General features: G+C 38.2%; 1 protein-coding gene across 1 annotated transcript; it reads right to left on the bottom strand.

Moving 5' to 3' along the window:
* Positions 1 to 5,201: 5,201 nt before the first annotated feature.
* plaat1l (phospholipase A and acyltransferase 1-like) lies at positions 5,202 to 9,129 on the bottom strand. The gene is made up of 4 exons (XM_023839224.2): positions 8,969 to 9,129; positions 7,609 to 7,738; positions 7,129 to 7,382; positions 5,202 to 6,769 (listed from the first exon to the last, which is right to left on the bottom strand). Exons 1-4 carry the CDS (start codon positions 8,975 to 8,977, stop codon positions 6,704 to 6,706), a joined length of 459 nt encoding a protein of 152 aa, XP_023694992.1. The 5' UTR covers positions 8,978 to 9,129; the 3' UTR covers positions 5,202 to 6,703.
* Positions 9,130 to 13,825: the final 4,696 nt, after the last annotated feature.

The following is a 13,825-nucleotide window of genomic DNA, read 5'->3' as shown; positions in this document are numbered from 1 at the left end:
AGGTTTGCACCTCACATTAGTTCACCTACGTTATTTTCTACTTAAAATAAATTATACTTACATGAATAACCAAGAATCATCATTATGCTATGTCAGGGGTGGGCAATCTTATCCGCGAAGGGCCGGTGTGTATGTGGGTTTTCGCTGCAACTCCCTAATTAGAGGACTGATTGGCTGAAGAGTCCTCACACCTGGGTTTGAACGGCTGACCTACAGGTTATCCGAAAAACCTGCATACACACCGGCCCTTTGCGGATAAGATTGCCCACCCCTGTCCTACAGTATGTCATGATCCACCTCCGTCATGTCTCCATATGTCCAGCAGAGGTTGCTGGCCATCTTGTAATTACCTGTTCCTGTTCTAACGTGACAATCACCCACGCCTGCCTTTTGTTAGTCCCTTGTTATCTGTGTATAAATGTGCCTGCCCTCATTGTGTCCCCCAGCTTGGTCATGGTTGCTGTTACTGCTGTTTGGCGTCTTCCCGACTCCCAGCGTCTTCCCGACTCCCAGCGTCTTCCTTCCCTCCAGTGCTCCCTCCTCCTGACTCCTTGCTCCTTCCTTCTCTCCATTTCAGACCTCTCGTGGTCCTTTATTTTCTGGTTGTTCACGTCCCTTTCAAATAAAGCCCATCTGTTCACCTCAATGATTTCACACCCTATTTATTGCAAGTATATGTTTATATTCTTTAACTTTATAATATCTAACCTAGGTTTAATTTACGATATGTATTTATTATACATTTATTTAGCACGAAATGGTTTTATAATAAGATATAAAACCGTTTGCTCATATACAGTATTTATTCGGCCTATTTCATTCAGAAAATGTTTATTGGCTTCTTATTTAAAGTCAAGTTAATGGCAGAGTGTGGAACAGATGTTACCCAAATTTTAATGGCTGTTCAGTCTGAGCTGGATATGACAAATATCTCCTATAAATCACAACACAAGCCCAAAACAGTTTTGGTGCGATTTTGGCAGCTTGCCTGCAGACAAGCATTTAATAGACATCTTGGATTTGTTGCTGCAGTCATCCATCCTCCTAACTCTTTTATCTGCTGAGTGGAAGAAGTTTGTCAGTTCCAGGGTGCTTTCCAAGCCATTTAATAGAACACAGAAAGAATGACTGAACCAATTAAAGCCAAGAGATCAATAACCTCACTACAACAATGGGAAATGGCTGTTCCTGTGAAGGTTACCTCATTATAGACTCATTATGGACTTAGTTCAGCCACAGCCGGTGTCTTTCCATTAGATCCTCATTTTTCTCCCATAATTTAATGCTATTCAACTCTGACATTTACTTGTTTTATGGCTGTGGTTTCTTGCATTAATACAGTTACCCAACTTTCCAATGCAGACATTTAAGGCCACTTAGTCAATAATTGGTAATATCTTATAGCTATTAATTAGGATATATTATATTAATTAGGATATATTATGTCTTCATGTATTAATGTCTGTAATTGAATGAATTAGGCTGTCTCTTTGGAATCTCTATTCTATGTGCCCCTGGATGTCTATTATACACATACACCTACGCACACACAGCTGACCCCAAGAGCTGTCAGACTACAGCACAGTCCACTGAAGGATCACACTTAAATGGCAAATATTGGTGAATTTCTGAATGCCGTCTAGTCGTTCTTATGCATGATTTGTCTCAATGCACATAATACAATACAAGTTATATATCCATATGCTCATCAGTCTTCACTAGTAGAAGTATATTATTTTCAATAAATGAGGCAGAGATCTCTGCTAAACGTGTGAAGTTGAGACATGTATTTTATATAGCGCTTTTCTAAATACTCAAAGTCACTTTACAGAAACACATACACACATTAGGCAAACAAACAGGACATGCTGGATAAGGAGTTTTAATTACCCTAAGGGTATTCACAGGATGCTTTATATTCCACATGTAAGTGCAAAGCAAATCTGCCATTATTTTATTTTTCCAAAACGTTACAGTGGACTTTATCAGCAACTCCTGTGACTTTGTCTGTCCCTCATGTAAATGACCAAATTTAAACGCAAGAACATCTGCTCACTGGATTATGGCTCCACAAATGGTCATTTATGGGAGTCTCCGCCAAGGGGGGAGGGGGGGGTAGCACCCAAAGCTGGCCTCACCTGGGCTCATCTCTTGGAATAAAAGCGCCATGATCTCTGATAGTCACCTTAATTGGTCTGTCAGATATCCAGCTTCGCTTTTCCTGAAGGAGGCTTTTTCCTGCTGATGCATTGTTTGGCTCAGCTTTGCACGAGTGGCTGGATCACGATTAGAAGTGGAATGACAGGGGGCTGCAGAGTAATCATATCTGTTGGCTTTTATAGTGAGTCTCCTGGTCTTAACAGATGGAACCACAAGGTCACCAGTGTTATCAATGTTTATTGATGGTTCCTTGTTTATTAATGATGTATAAAACAGGGGCGGTGTGTGGCTCTATGGGTTCTTGTAATTGGAAGGTTGCCAGTTCAAATCCCAAGTTTGGCAGAATGAAGGCCCTTAACCTCCAGTTGCTCCAGGTACTGGCTGATCCTGTTTTCTCTTATGAATATTTCTTTGTAATGTAATGTAATGTAATAAATAAATGTAACAAATGTAACAAATGTAACAAATGTAACGCTTCATTAATGGAACTTGTAGCTGTTTACATTGTGGGACATTTTTTTCGGTTCCCACAAGGATCACTTCAGTATTATAAAAAAATCTATGAATGTAATCAAAAAGCTAAAGATGCCAGAAGTCTTGTATTTTTTTTGGTTATTTATGGTTGCCAGGTTAAGTGGAGTTAGCAAGTCGTGCATGTGTGCCCTGCAATGGTTTGGCAACCCATTGCCAGCCTTGTGCCCATAGCTTCTGGGACCATAACCATGAGTAAGACAAATGGTCACAGAAAATGGATGGATGGATGGAGCAGCGTATTGCGTAGTAAGAGTCTTTAAACTTTTTTTATTGCTGTGTACTGGTTCCTTATTACTCTTTTACCTTACAGAAGGCTAACTGCTGCATGGCAGTTAAAAGCAGATACATAATTATAATCTTTTTACTATGATTTTAATTATAAACGAGGAGTTGGAATAGGACGTGGCATGGCTGGAGACTTGTGCTTTAAAACTGAATTTAATTTCCCTTTCTCCTCAGTAGGATTCAGTAATTGCTTTTTTGAGTAAAAGAGCCAGTTTGTCCCGGGGATGTGTTGGTTCATTGCTAATAAGTTCATTGACGGTCGGGTGACCTTTCAGACAGATCATGTGTAGCCCATCAGGGGCAATCTGTGGTTATGGAATGTGATGTCATATATTTATCTTCACAGCAACAAATCTGTACCACATACAGTATATTAAAGCTGTTATTAGTGCAATGGAGGAGCAAACAAACTTCTGTTATCCGCTGCATTAATGATCTTCTTTTTGTTATTTGAGCTATTTTTGGCACATTTCTCCTTCTACACTGTTTGGCGTGTCGACCCCAAACTTTCACTTGTCTGTCCTGTACCAGACAGGTATGCCGCATACTGCTTTAGGATACGCACACTTTTACTCCAGATTTGGTCTTTTTCTTGTTGCTTTTTGGCCCCGTACGATAAGATGGGTTTTTGGAAGCAGAGTCCTGCCATTCAGTGACTTTGCATCCCTTTGCCACCAAACTTCACAAGCTTCCTCAGACCAGATCATGCAAGAGCAACACCAAGAGAAATTGACACACACTTGTCTTTTCCCCCATTTTTGTCACCCCTCCATCCTTTCATTCAATTCTTAGAGGCTTGTTCCTTGCACATGCCCCAGCTGCCAAACCTGAAGGTCTAACTCAGGCCATGTCTCCCATCATGCTTCGAAAGCCAAATTTGCCCACACTCATCTTTCATTGTTTTTCATCCCTCCTTCCTTTGACTTCCATTCATCAATCAGAGCATTCCTTCTCAGCCAATGACACAGCCACCATACCACATGAACTACCATAGCAACACCCTAGCAACCACCTGGATAACTCCTTAAGATGAAGACCCAGGATGGGATACCAGTCCACTGCAGGGCACCTATATACTTATACTCCATTTAGAGAGCCCAACCTATCTTTGAACTTTGAGAAACCCACACAAAGGGGTACAACATGCACACTCCATGCACAGAGCAGAGGCAGGACTCAAACCCCCAACCCTGAGGCAACTGTGTGAGACACCATGCATATGGCTTCAGTCTTTATTCAAACTTATGTTCTGTCATTTTTCCTGCATTAAAAAAGAGCTCCATTGCTCCGGATTTCACAGCATGTCCCCAGATGGTGCGTTGTTTTTTTTTTTCCCCATCTCAAGATATCTTCCAGCAGATGGTCATTGCCTTGGCAATATGTGGAATGATTCTGATTTGATATAAAATCATTTTTATTGGGAATCTCCAGTATGAGTGGGACCAGCAGGGTCATGTGAAGCTCAGAATTTTCCATTAACAACTGACAAGAAACTGTAATGCATTGAACCATAACATGTTAAAATAATGTGCATATAATGAGAAAAAGATGCTGTGTGAAGAAATAATATTATTGTTTAAATAATGTATATTATTATGAAAATAATGTTATTTTACTGGCAACTAAAACATGGGAATTGACAATTATTTATTTATACAGACATTGTGATTGTTAAGTCATATCACTGTAATATCGCACATACCGTAGAATGTTAGAATGATGCCTGTTTTGCAGGCTACCACAAAGAAAACAACACCAAAGTTTGGCAATTTTAAGTGTTTTTATCGGTCGTTTGTTAAATGCGTGATGATATAGTTTTTTAAATATTACAATATCTTTCTTTAAATAGTATCATTTAAATAAACATAAAAATAATATTCTTTAATTATTCCAGTAATAAGGACCTGAAAGGATTTTGCTTTTACTATTACTTCTGAATGAGTAAATACAAAAAAACTTAAAAACGAAGTGAATGAGTTCAATCTGAATGGAATAAAATGTAAGCACTCATCTTATATTTAGTTACTGTTTTCTAAGTAGACTTAGCAATATTTTTCTGTTATAAATATGTCTGTATCCTCAGCAATCAACTCTAAAAATATCCTAGAAAACACACTTTAATCGGTACAAAATAAAAAATATAGATAGACACATTTTTAAACACTGGAAAATTTGTATAGCTGCGATTTCACTTTCACTTTGAATTATGGACTAAAACCAAGTTGTTCACCATGCAGTTTTTAATGAGCTTTTTTAAAATACAAAGAATAATCATGAATGAAAAGCCGGAGTAGAATGAATTAGGTATAATATAGAGATACTGTACAGTAAACCACTATTGCCACCTAGTGGTCAGCTTTAATGGCATAATAGGACACTGTTATTACTGTTAAATGAGAATTCATCTTAGTGACTTTTTTCTGTGCTGCAAAGGGTATAAGGTGGTCATGTACAATACAGTTTAAATGGAGAGACAACTGAGGTGCAGTGTGCTGTGCTATCTGATAGACTGTAGTAATAATATAGTAAGTGTTTTAATCTAATCTTACGGTAATAGGGCTGAAATTCTGAGATAATTTAGCCTTTCCTATATGAAATTTTAAGCATTTTTATTCTTTTTACATATAATGAAAATATATGGGAAATAGTAGCTGACAAATCGAAAAGTACAAATAAACGTACATTGTTGATCATTTTTTTTCTAAAGTTTTCCATCAAGCATCTTGCATGAACCTGGACTAAAGCAACATGACACACATGTTGTCACAGTAACAGTATAGTATATATGGGTGTTTGTTAAAAAAGTAATGCAAATAATAAGCAGTACAAAATAGGCCTATATTGCACTCCTCCACAAAATGTTTACTTAAAAAATACTAGCCAGTGCTGATTGATTGGCTGGTACAGCCCTAACTAGCTGTTACACAAGAGTCTTATGGTCTTATGAAAAAAGCAAAATTCCTCTACTATGATTTCACAAAATGTAACATTAATTTCTGTTAAAGTGTTTCTACGCAATAAAAAAAAAATCTGTCTGCATCTTTACTGTCATACTTTTTGTTTATTTATGACAATTGGCTCTTGTTGAAAATTGAATATATTGAGTGAAAAAACAAAGTAAAAACACAGCAGGTGGTTGCTGCAATGTTTGGATGGGAAAACGATTATATCTCACCAAGATATTATCCACAACACATTTTATTTAATTTGTTATAATTGCTATACAAAGTTATCCTATTATAAATATGTGTCTGAGTATCTATATGTGGAAATAAGTGACTGGCCATATAAGGACATCAGATATATTGATATTTAAATGAAGTTCCATAGCTAAAATGAAAACATCAAACAGACACTGTAAATATATATTACATAAAAAAGTAATTTAACACTGGTTATTAAATCAGAACGTGCATTGACGTACCATAAAGCCAGCAAGCTTAATGAAACTGCATACAGGCATTAAAAAGAAAAGAAAAGAAAAGAAAAGAAAACACTTCAATGATAAAACTAAACTGAAACTGTAACAGGACTTGTCCACAGCTGCCAAGCTTCAAATTGTTCCAGTAAATCAAAAATTATTTTTGTTTTTTCTATTTTCCCGTATATCAAATTAATATTAACTAGATTGACATTTATGTTAAACCATACATAATAATGGTTTGCCAAGTCTAAAAAGAAATAATAATAACATTAAAACAAATAAACACAAGTTGTCCTTAACTCACATTTTTTTCTTCTCGAAGAGTGATTTCCAGGTTGGGACAATTTTTGCATAGACCTTTTCAATCTAAAAAAAGAAAATTATATTAGCTGAATGTAAATTTCCTTGTCAGAAACACGGAAATATTAAAACACATTGTGTTATCTTTTGAGTAATTTAAAGCAGTGTTTCCCTAATCCAGTCCTCTGCGACCCACAGTACAGTAGGTCCACGTTTTTGCTCCTTCCAAGCTACTGTAGTCCACATTTTTGCTCCCTGCCAGTGGGGGGAGCAAAAACATGGACTTTCTGTGGGTCCCCGAGGACCGCATTGGAAAACACTGATATAAAGTGAGAAAAAGAGGAACAGTTCAGTGCCCAAAGCCAGAAGTGTCATGGGCTGTAAGGCAGGCCTGTTACTGTGTGTTCTGCTATATGTGTCTTTACCTGCTCTGACTTCTTAACTCCATATCGAAACATGGTGGCCTGGTGCTCAGAGTTGTGGAACAGGATGTCGTAGGTGACCAGTTTCCCAATTGCCTCGTCGATCTCGGGTTTGACAAGTGAGTAAAAGTCCCGCGGTGGGTGCTTTTCGTCCAGGTCGTTCCTCACTTTGTATTTTTTCCCCACAACATTAAGAGGGTCTAACTTCACTGTAGACTTCAAGGCTCTTCCAAAGAGGAGGAGCTTGGAGTCAGAATCTTAAGAAGACGGAGAAGATCAAAAACACAAGAATTACACCAGAGACTGGACTTAGTGAGTGGATTTTCACATTACTTGCAACATCATGTAATAAATACAAATGTTTCATTGTATTACTTTTTGTGAACAGATTGTAAGTTCCACTTTAATTGATCAGTATTATAATTAGTCTGTAGGTAGAGTCAATGCTTCTGGGCCTCAAAGAAACTGCCCCCATCAACATACCCCGCGATGTTAAATGAGCGACATAGGGAACTCCGTCTCTCTCTCCATAATACACCCCGAAGTGAGAAAAGTACTTGTTCCGTGGAAACTCAATGATGTCTCCTGGATATAGCTCAGGATGTGCATTGACCTGAAATGACAAAAAAACAGCATGATATTCCAATGTTATGGGAATTTTAATCAGAATAACGGGAATGTCTTTAGCTTAATTTAAAAATGTCGATTGAAGTCTTGCATTTTGACATTACCTTCAGTGCAATGTAATCACTCCCAGCAATATTTTCTCATACGTTTATGTGTGATAAATTCTCAGTAGTTGTCTAATAATTAGTTTCAAGAAACTGTAAGCAATGAAATGAATAAGTGCTAGACTGGAAGTTCTCTCAGTAATGTGCTCTGTACTGCCTCAGCAATGTGCCCTGCACTGCCTAAAATAGGCTATAGATTCCAGACCAAGATAAGCTATTAGAAGACAGACAGATGGATGGATGAATGGATGGATAGACAGAATAATGGGTGAATGCAGAAGACCTACTGTAAAGTATTTCAAAACACCATCTCAGTATAACCTGGCTTGCATAGATGATAGATTAAAATAAAACTGAGAATTGAAACCCAGCATATCATGTCAGTTTCACTTTATTTCCCAGAGGGTATGTGCACCACCACAGTACAGAAATGTTCATCTTCTATGCTGTTCGTATATCTAGCCAATAAAATACTTCAAATCGGTGAAATTTAACAGGAATGTTAAAAATCATTATAAGAATGAGGCTACTGTACATCTGACCATACAATTAAAATTATTGAGCCATAAGGTTTCAGAAAATCCCCACTACACTTGTTTTTTCTAGAATATCACACATAGTGACATTTCGTGACCCATTCCAAAATTGTGATAAATGGATCTCCAACCCATCTGTGTTACAGCTCATATGGACTCATGGAGTCGTTTAAAGGATTTGACATTTAAAAAGGTCTAGACAAAAACGGCACACAAAATGTATAACTACCATATATAAATTAATCCTCCTGGATTATTGTATCTGTTGTGGTAGGATTTGCCGTAAAAAAAAAGAGATCTTTGTTTTCACATTACTTGACTGTCACAAAAAAATATTCATAATTCTTTATGGAAACCATGAATGTAACGCTAGGCAAGAAATCCTCTGGACTACAGCATTCTCTTCCCCTTATGGACCTCACTGTCACACACAGTACCCCACATTCACATAGAAACACCCAGAAACGTGGCAGCAGCACATTAACAAGCACATACGACGTGTCTGATTAGTACTGATGAAGATTTGATCAATGTTTCAACAACAAATACAGATTCGCAAAGAAATGCTCCTCCTACCAGACCCATTGACCTCCGTAGCTGAGTGTTACTCTTTTTGTAGCTTCAACCTCTGGTGAAACACACCACTTCGTCCCTCAAAAACATCAGCTTTAAGAAGAGAACATTCATGTGGTGAAATAATCCCTGTACAGACCTGAGTCTGCACATTTAGTCCCTATGCAAATTTGTGTCTTAAATGCATCAATGCACAACAGAGTGATTGTTCTTTCATTTCTGCTTGGTTAAATACGATACCCAGGCACACCCAACAAAAATCATACTCTCTCATTTTGGGCCGAATCCCACCTGTGTGTGTGGATTTTGCATATTCCTGCACTGTATGACATTCTCTGGGTACTCATGCAGTTAGACCAATTGGCATCTCTAAACTGAATGCGTGGACATGTATGTGAGTGGTTTATGTATATATTACATTGCAGGGACCAAATGTCCCCAGAATGTGATAAAAATCTGTTATGGTGACTTTGTGGGGACCAGTTTTTCAGTCCCCACAAGGGGAAACTCAATTTTATAAAAATCTGTGTTTGCGATCAAAAAACTAAAAATGCCAAAAGACACTTATTCTGTTTGCTGGGCAGTTGTCATTGTTGGGATTAGGGTTTTTCCCACAGAAATGTCAGTGTGTATGTGAGTTTGTGCCATTTGATGGACTGGCATTCCACCCAGGGTGTCCCTGACCTTGTGCCCTCTGCTGCTTGGGATAGACTCCAAATGACCCACATGACCTAGAGCTGGATAAGCAGATAGCGACAGATGAATGGAAGTATATCCAAGTGGCTCTTGTATAACAGAAACAAATGCAAAACTCTTAGGATAAAGAAACTCAGTCAGATATGTGGTGACTGAAAAAATCCCTGCAAGGGTGTGAGGTTAACTTAGCTAACTTTAGCTGGTGTGGGACATCTGTGAGCATAGCCCTTAGTTGCTTGGTTGCACCCCGGGGGCAGTAGGGAGAAAAGGGGACCGCCCTGGGCACTCCAGGCCCGCACTTGGGGGGGGGGCTACCAAAGGGCAGAATCATTACATAATTTATTTTCCATAGCAGGGCCAGATCAGCACCTAGGTGAATGATTTCTTATCTGCACTGTAAGTCACAACCTAGTACTTGGTATAATCAATGCAACTGAGTAAATAGTTTTAAAAAGTTGGAGAAATCTTTATGAATAATAACATAGTAAGAAAACAATTAATTTATTATAATATAGGGTATATATAAATAGGTTTGCATATAATTTACATGATGCAACTCAGGCAAAGAGGAGACGAGATTCTGCAATACTACTTCTCTTTTTCTTAGGAAACATCTGTTCGCGATTATATTCTTGGCATATGACAATGATAGGGTCCCCCTACATTGTCACAGCAAATCTGTCTTCTGTTTGCTGATTTATTTCAGCCTGCATTCAGAAGGCTCACTTGCAATGCAGGTTGCTATGACAACATTTTCCCCATTTGAAAAATGATCCATATCCATTTAATATTGTAGATTTCTAGTAGTAATAATTGTTTATTTAAGGAGAAGGGATAATGAATGTTAGTGTTCCTGAAACAAGCCAGTAATTTACCACACCCACAATATTAGTGTCAGATTTTGTGCTTTGTAACACTTGTAATTTACTTGTAATGGCAAGTTTGCTGTAATACCATATTTATATTTGTGTTTAAACTGACTTGGATTCAGGGTTTTTGTTGTCTTGGGGATGTTCTATGAACAACCAAGAATTTTAGGCCTATTATTTTATGTAATATTATTTAATGACTGTTGCATTGTTATCATATATTCATGAAGTATTTTTGGCACTGCCCATAAATGTGCCTTCCACACAACCTCCCTAGAACGTGTGCCTCACGCGGTTACTATGCAATTAATTTGCAGTTCCGTAGCTTTTCCTTAGAGATCACTGCGAGCAGACCAGACCCCGAGTCAGTGGCTGGAATGCGAAGGATTCCTCACAATGTGTTAAGTGCGGATGCCATTCTTTCCAGAGAGCCAGGAGCTCCGGAGGACGAGGGAATCCGGGGCGACGGGGACTCGGCACATTCCGGCCGGAGCGCCTGGCCTTGGAAAGAGGTGACACTGCATGAAAACGCAGCCAGGCCTCTCACACCTGCTGCAGCCATGTGCTACGCAGTATGCAAACCGGGTCCATCTATGACAGCTGCCTCCTCAGCTGGACACAATGTTTGAAGTAATTTATTTTTTTTCTTCAGTGGCTGGGGGAGCAAGCAAATAATTGGCCAAAAGGAGTAGGTCCATGTTACCAAGTAGACCTCCCAAACAGGGGGGTTCTGCAGATCCAGAAGGGGAGACCATAACCCCCTCTGCTGCCCAGTCATACCTCACCCCACACCAAGCTCCCACAGGGCCCTTTGCAACCAACAGTTGTCATCTTCTCTGGTGGGACCCATTGACCATCTCCACTTTCCTTTTCAAGAACAGGGTGCCCTGTTTCCTACATCTCACTCCCGTTAATCACCCAACAAACCCCAGACTGTGTTGAAATACTCACCTGCCAGGTTTCTTTGAGGTGCCTCTCTGACTTAGATGAAGATGTATGTCCACAGGGGACTGGTTTCTTCACTCATTCTCTGACGATTCCTGGGGAGGTGAAGAAATCCTCGTCCACACCTGTCTATGCCATTCTTGAAAGTTTTACAGACCTTACAGAACTTCTGCTCAAGTAACATCAATGTGTTGGAGTAGATGGCAGTTTATTGTTGTGATCAATTAAAAAATCATTAAACAAAACAGTTTATGCCTTAAAACAACCAAGATAATGAAGTTCACATGCATAACTGCCGTTTTATTGATTTCTTACTTGCTATTTGATTTTAATACACTGTATGCAACACAATATAACTTCTCCTGTAAAACCCGACTTTGTTTCATTTAAGTTGCATGTGTCATCAAAAAAGTTGCACAACTGTCTTCCTACTCAACAGAACCACAGTGACCTTTGACCTTTTGGCTTCCAGTTCCTCACAAAGTAAGGGTGTTTAGAGCTCAGATGCCCGGGTCTTTTGCAAACAGCTGTGTCAACCTCAGGGTCAGCAACTGCCAGCCTTTTAATGCTAGCAGCTAATGAGTCAGCAGAGTAATTAAGGGTTTACTATGTGGTTATGCCTAGTGAGAGATTCAAAGATGGCTGAATGGTTTAGTGTATTTCAAGGTTATAAGTTCTGGAATTAAATTATAACCAAGTTTAAATATGTTCGGAAGATTAAAATACAGGGTGTCTATAAAGTCTCTTTAAAATTTCAAAAATGTTTTACAAAGGCAAATGATGAGATATCTTCATCAGATTTGTTCTATGCATGCTACAGCGAATGTGGCAAGGAATCGAGTACCGTCTTGATGTGCTTCGTGCAACTAATGGTGCCCATATAGAGGTGTATTAAATGAGGCAAAAAAAAATACGTAATTATCCACGTCTCATTTTGTAATAATTTCCACATATCTGTCTTTTCATTTGCCTTTGTAATAAATTTTTGAAATTGTAAAGAGACTTTATGGACACCCTGTATGACAAATTATTGCTCCCTCAGCCTCACTGTCTACATTACTAATAAACAATCATCTTTCTCTGTCATCATCTATCAACGGTGCCAGTCCTGAAGCACAATTTACTCCCTTAACCTGTACCACAATCTTTCACAACAGTGAATTAAAATGGACAGTATTGAAAGCCAAGTTAATTTATTAAATTCAGCAGTCAGGCAAAGTGTTTTTCTAGCTGGCAAAAAGAGAGAAGAAAATACTAAAATTGTTTTATATATATAAAGCTAAATAATGTTGTAACCAATTACATATTCACTTCTGATAAATACTGTTTCATTGTGTCTGTCTGAAAAACATGTCTAGGTGTATCTATGGTTCCTGCCATAGAAGTGAAATTGTTTTAGGTAACACAAATGATTATTAACGATTGCGACAAAGTCAGAAGTGTATGGACGTATAATCATCAGTATTAGCCTGCCATAGCATTAGTTGAATGAGCCCGGTTTGTTTCCTGGGCTGATTTTAAACCACAGGTGTTGACCTCACCCCCCCACCCCGGATTGCCGTATGGCAGTATTTGCTGTGGAGCCCCTCACCTTACATAGCCATATATGTGCGGAAATGAAGCAGAGCTTAAAAGCGTTAAAATGGGCATGTGGTTGAGTATCTAGCAAAGACACAGAGAGTCTTTGTAGACTTTCATTTTAGTGACATACCTTTCATTTAGGTGTTTTTTCTGCCTTGTACTTCCATAGTTCCATGAGAAATGACAAAAAAACAAAAAAAGATCTACAAGCTCAATATCCCCCAAATATATTATCATATATTTTTTTTAAATTAAACCTCTGGTTATAAATCAAACTAACATCCATGTGGTGGATTATTTTAAAAAATTACAAACTATAAATATTACAGATTTGATTTAGAAAAATTGAAAAAAAAAAAAAAATATTTGAGTTAATCAGAATTATTGACAGAATACCAAAACTTACAGTAATATTTACAGTTCGTGTACTGATTATGTTGGAATTGCCAAAAATATACTTGCACTATTTCTTCTAGTATTTGTGTTATATATAGTACTTTGAGAAGCATTAATGAGAAAAATAACATTAAACATCCACAGTATATAACTATGGGCCTATCTTAACACGATGACCTATCAGGTCACTTACGGATTAGTGACACAAACTCCATCTTCAGCTGTGCTGCTTGCAGTATATCCTACTGCACCGCACTAATAAAACGTTTTCCACAGTTGTTTCCCTCACTTTTTTTTTCCCTAAATGAGCCACTGACATTTCTGTGTAGCACTGAGCTGCGGGTATAGGATGCCCCCAGTCCTATATAGTGAG

Source organism: Paramormyrops kingsleyae, chromosome 14 (genome assembly GCF_048594095.1).
Source record: "Paramormyrops kingsleyae isolate MSU_618 chromosome 14, PKINGS_0.4, whole genome shotgun sequence".
Taxonomy (NCBI): Eukaryota; Metazoa; Chordata; class Actinopteri; order Osteoglossiformes; family Mormyridae; genus Paramormyrops; species Paramormyrops kingsleyae.
The sequence above is the reverse complement of the archived record's forward strand: the minus strand, read 5'-3'. Positions and strand labels throughout refer to the sequence as shown.

What these genes read in the sequence shown, in the direction of transcription:
- plaat1l (XM_023839224.2), bottom strand. An exon ending in CGCTCATTTAACATCGCGGG is followed by an intron (nt 7,383 to 7,608) that starts GTATGTTGATGG and finishes CGTCTTCTTAAG; the next exon opens with ATTCTGACTCCAAGCTCCTC. An exon ending in GAGTTAAGAAGTCAGAGCAG is followed by an intron (nt 6,770 to 7,128) that starts GTAAAGACACAT and finishes TTCTTTTTTTAG; the next exon opens with ATTGAAAAGGTCTATGCAAA.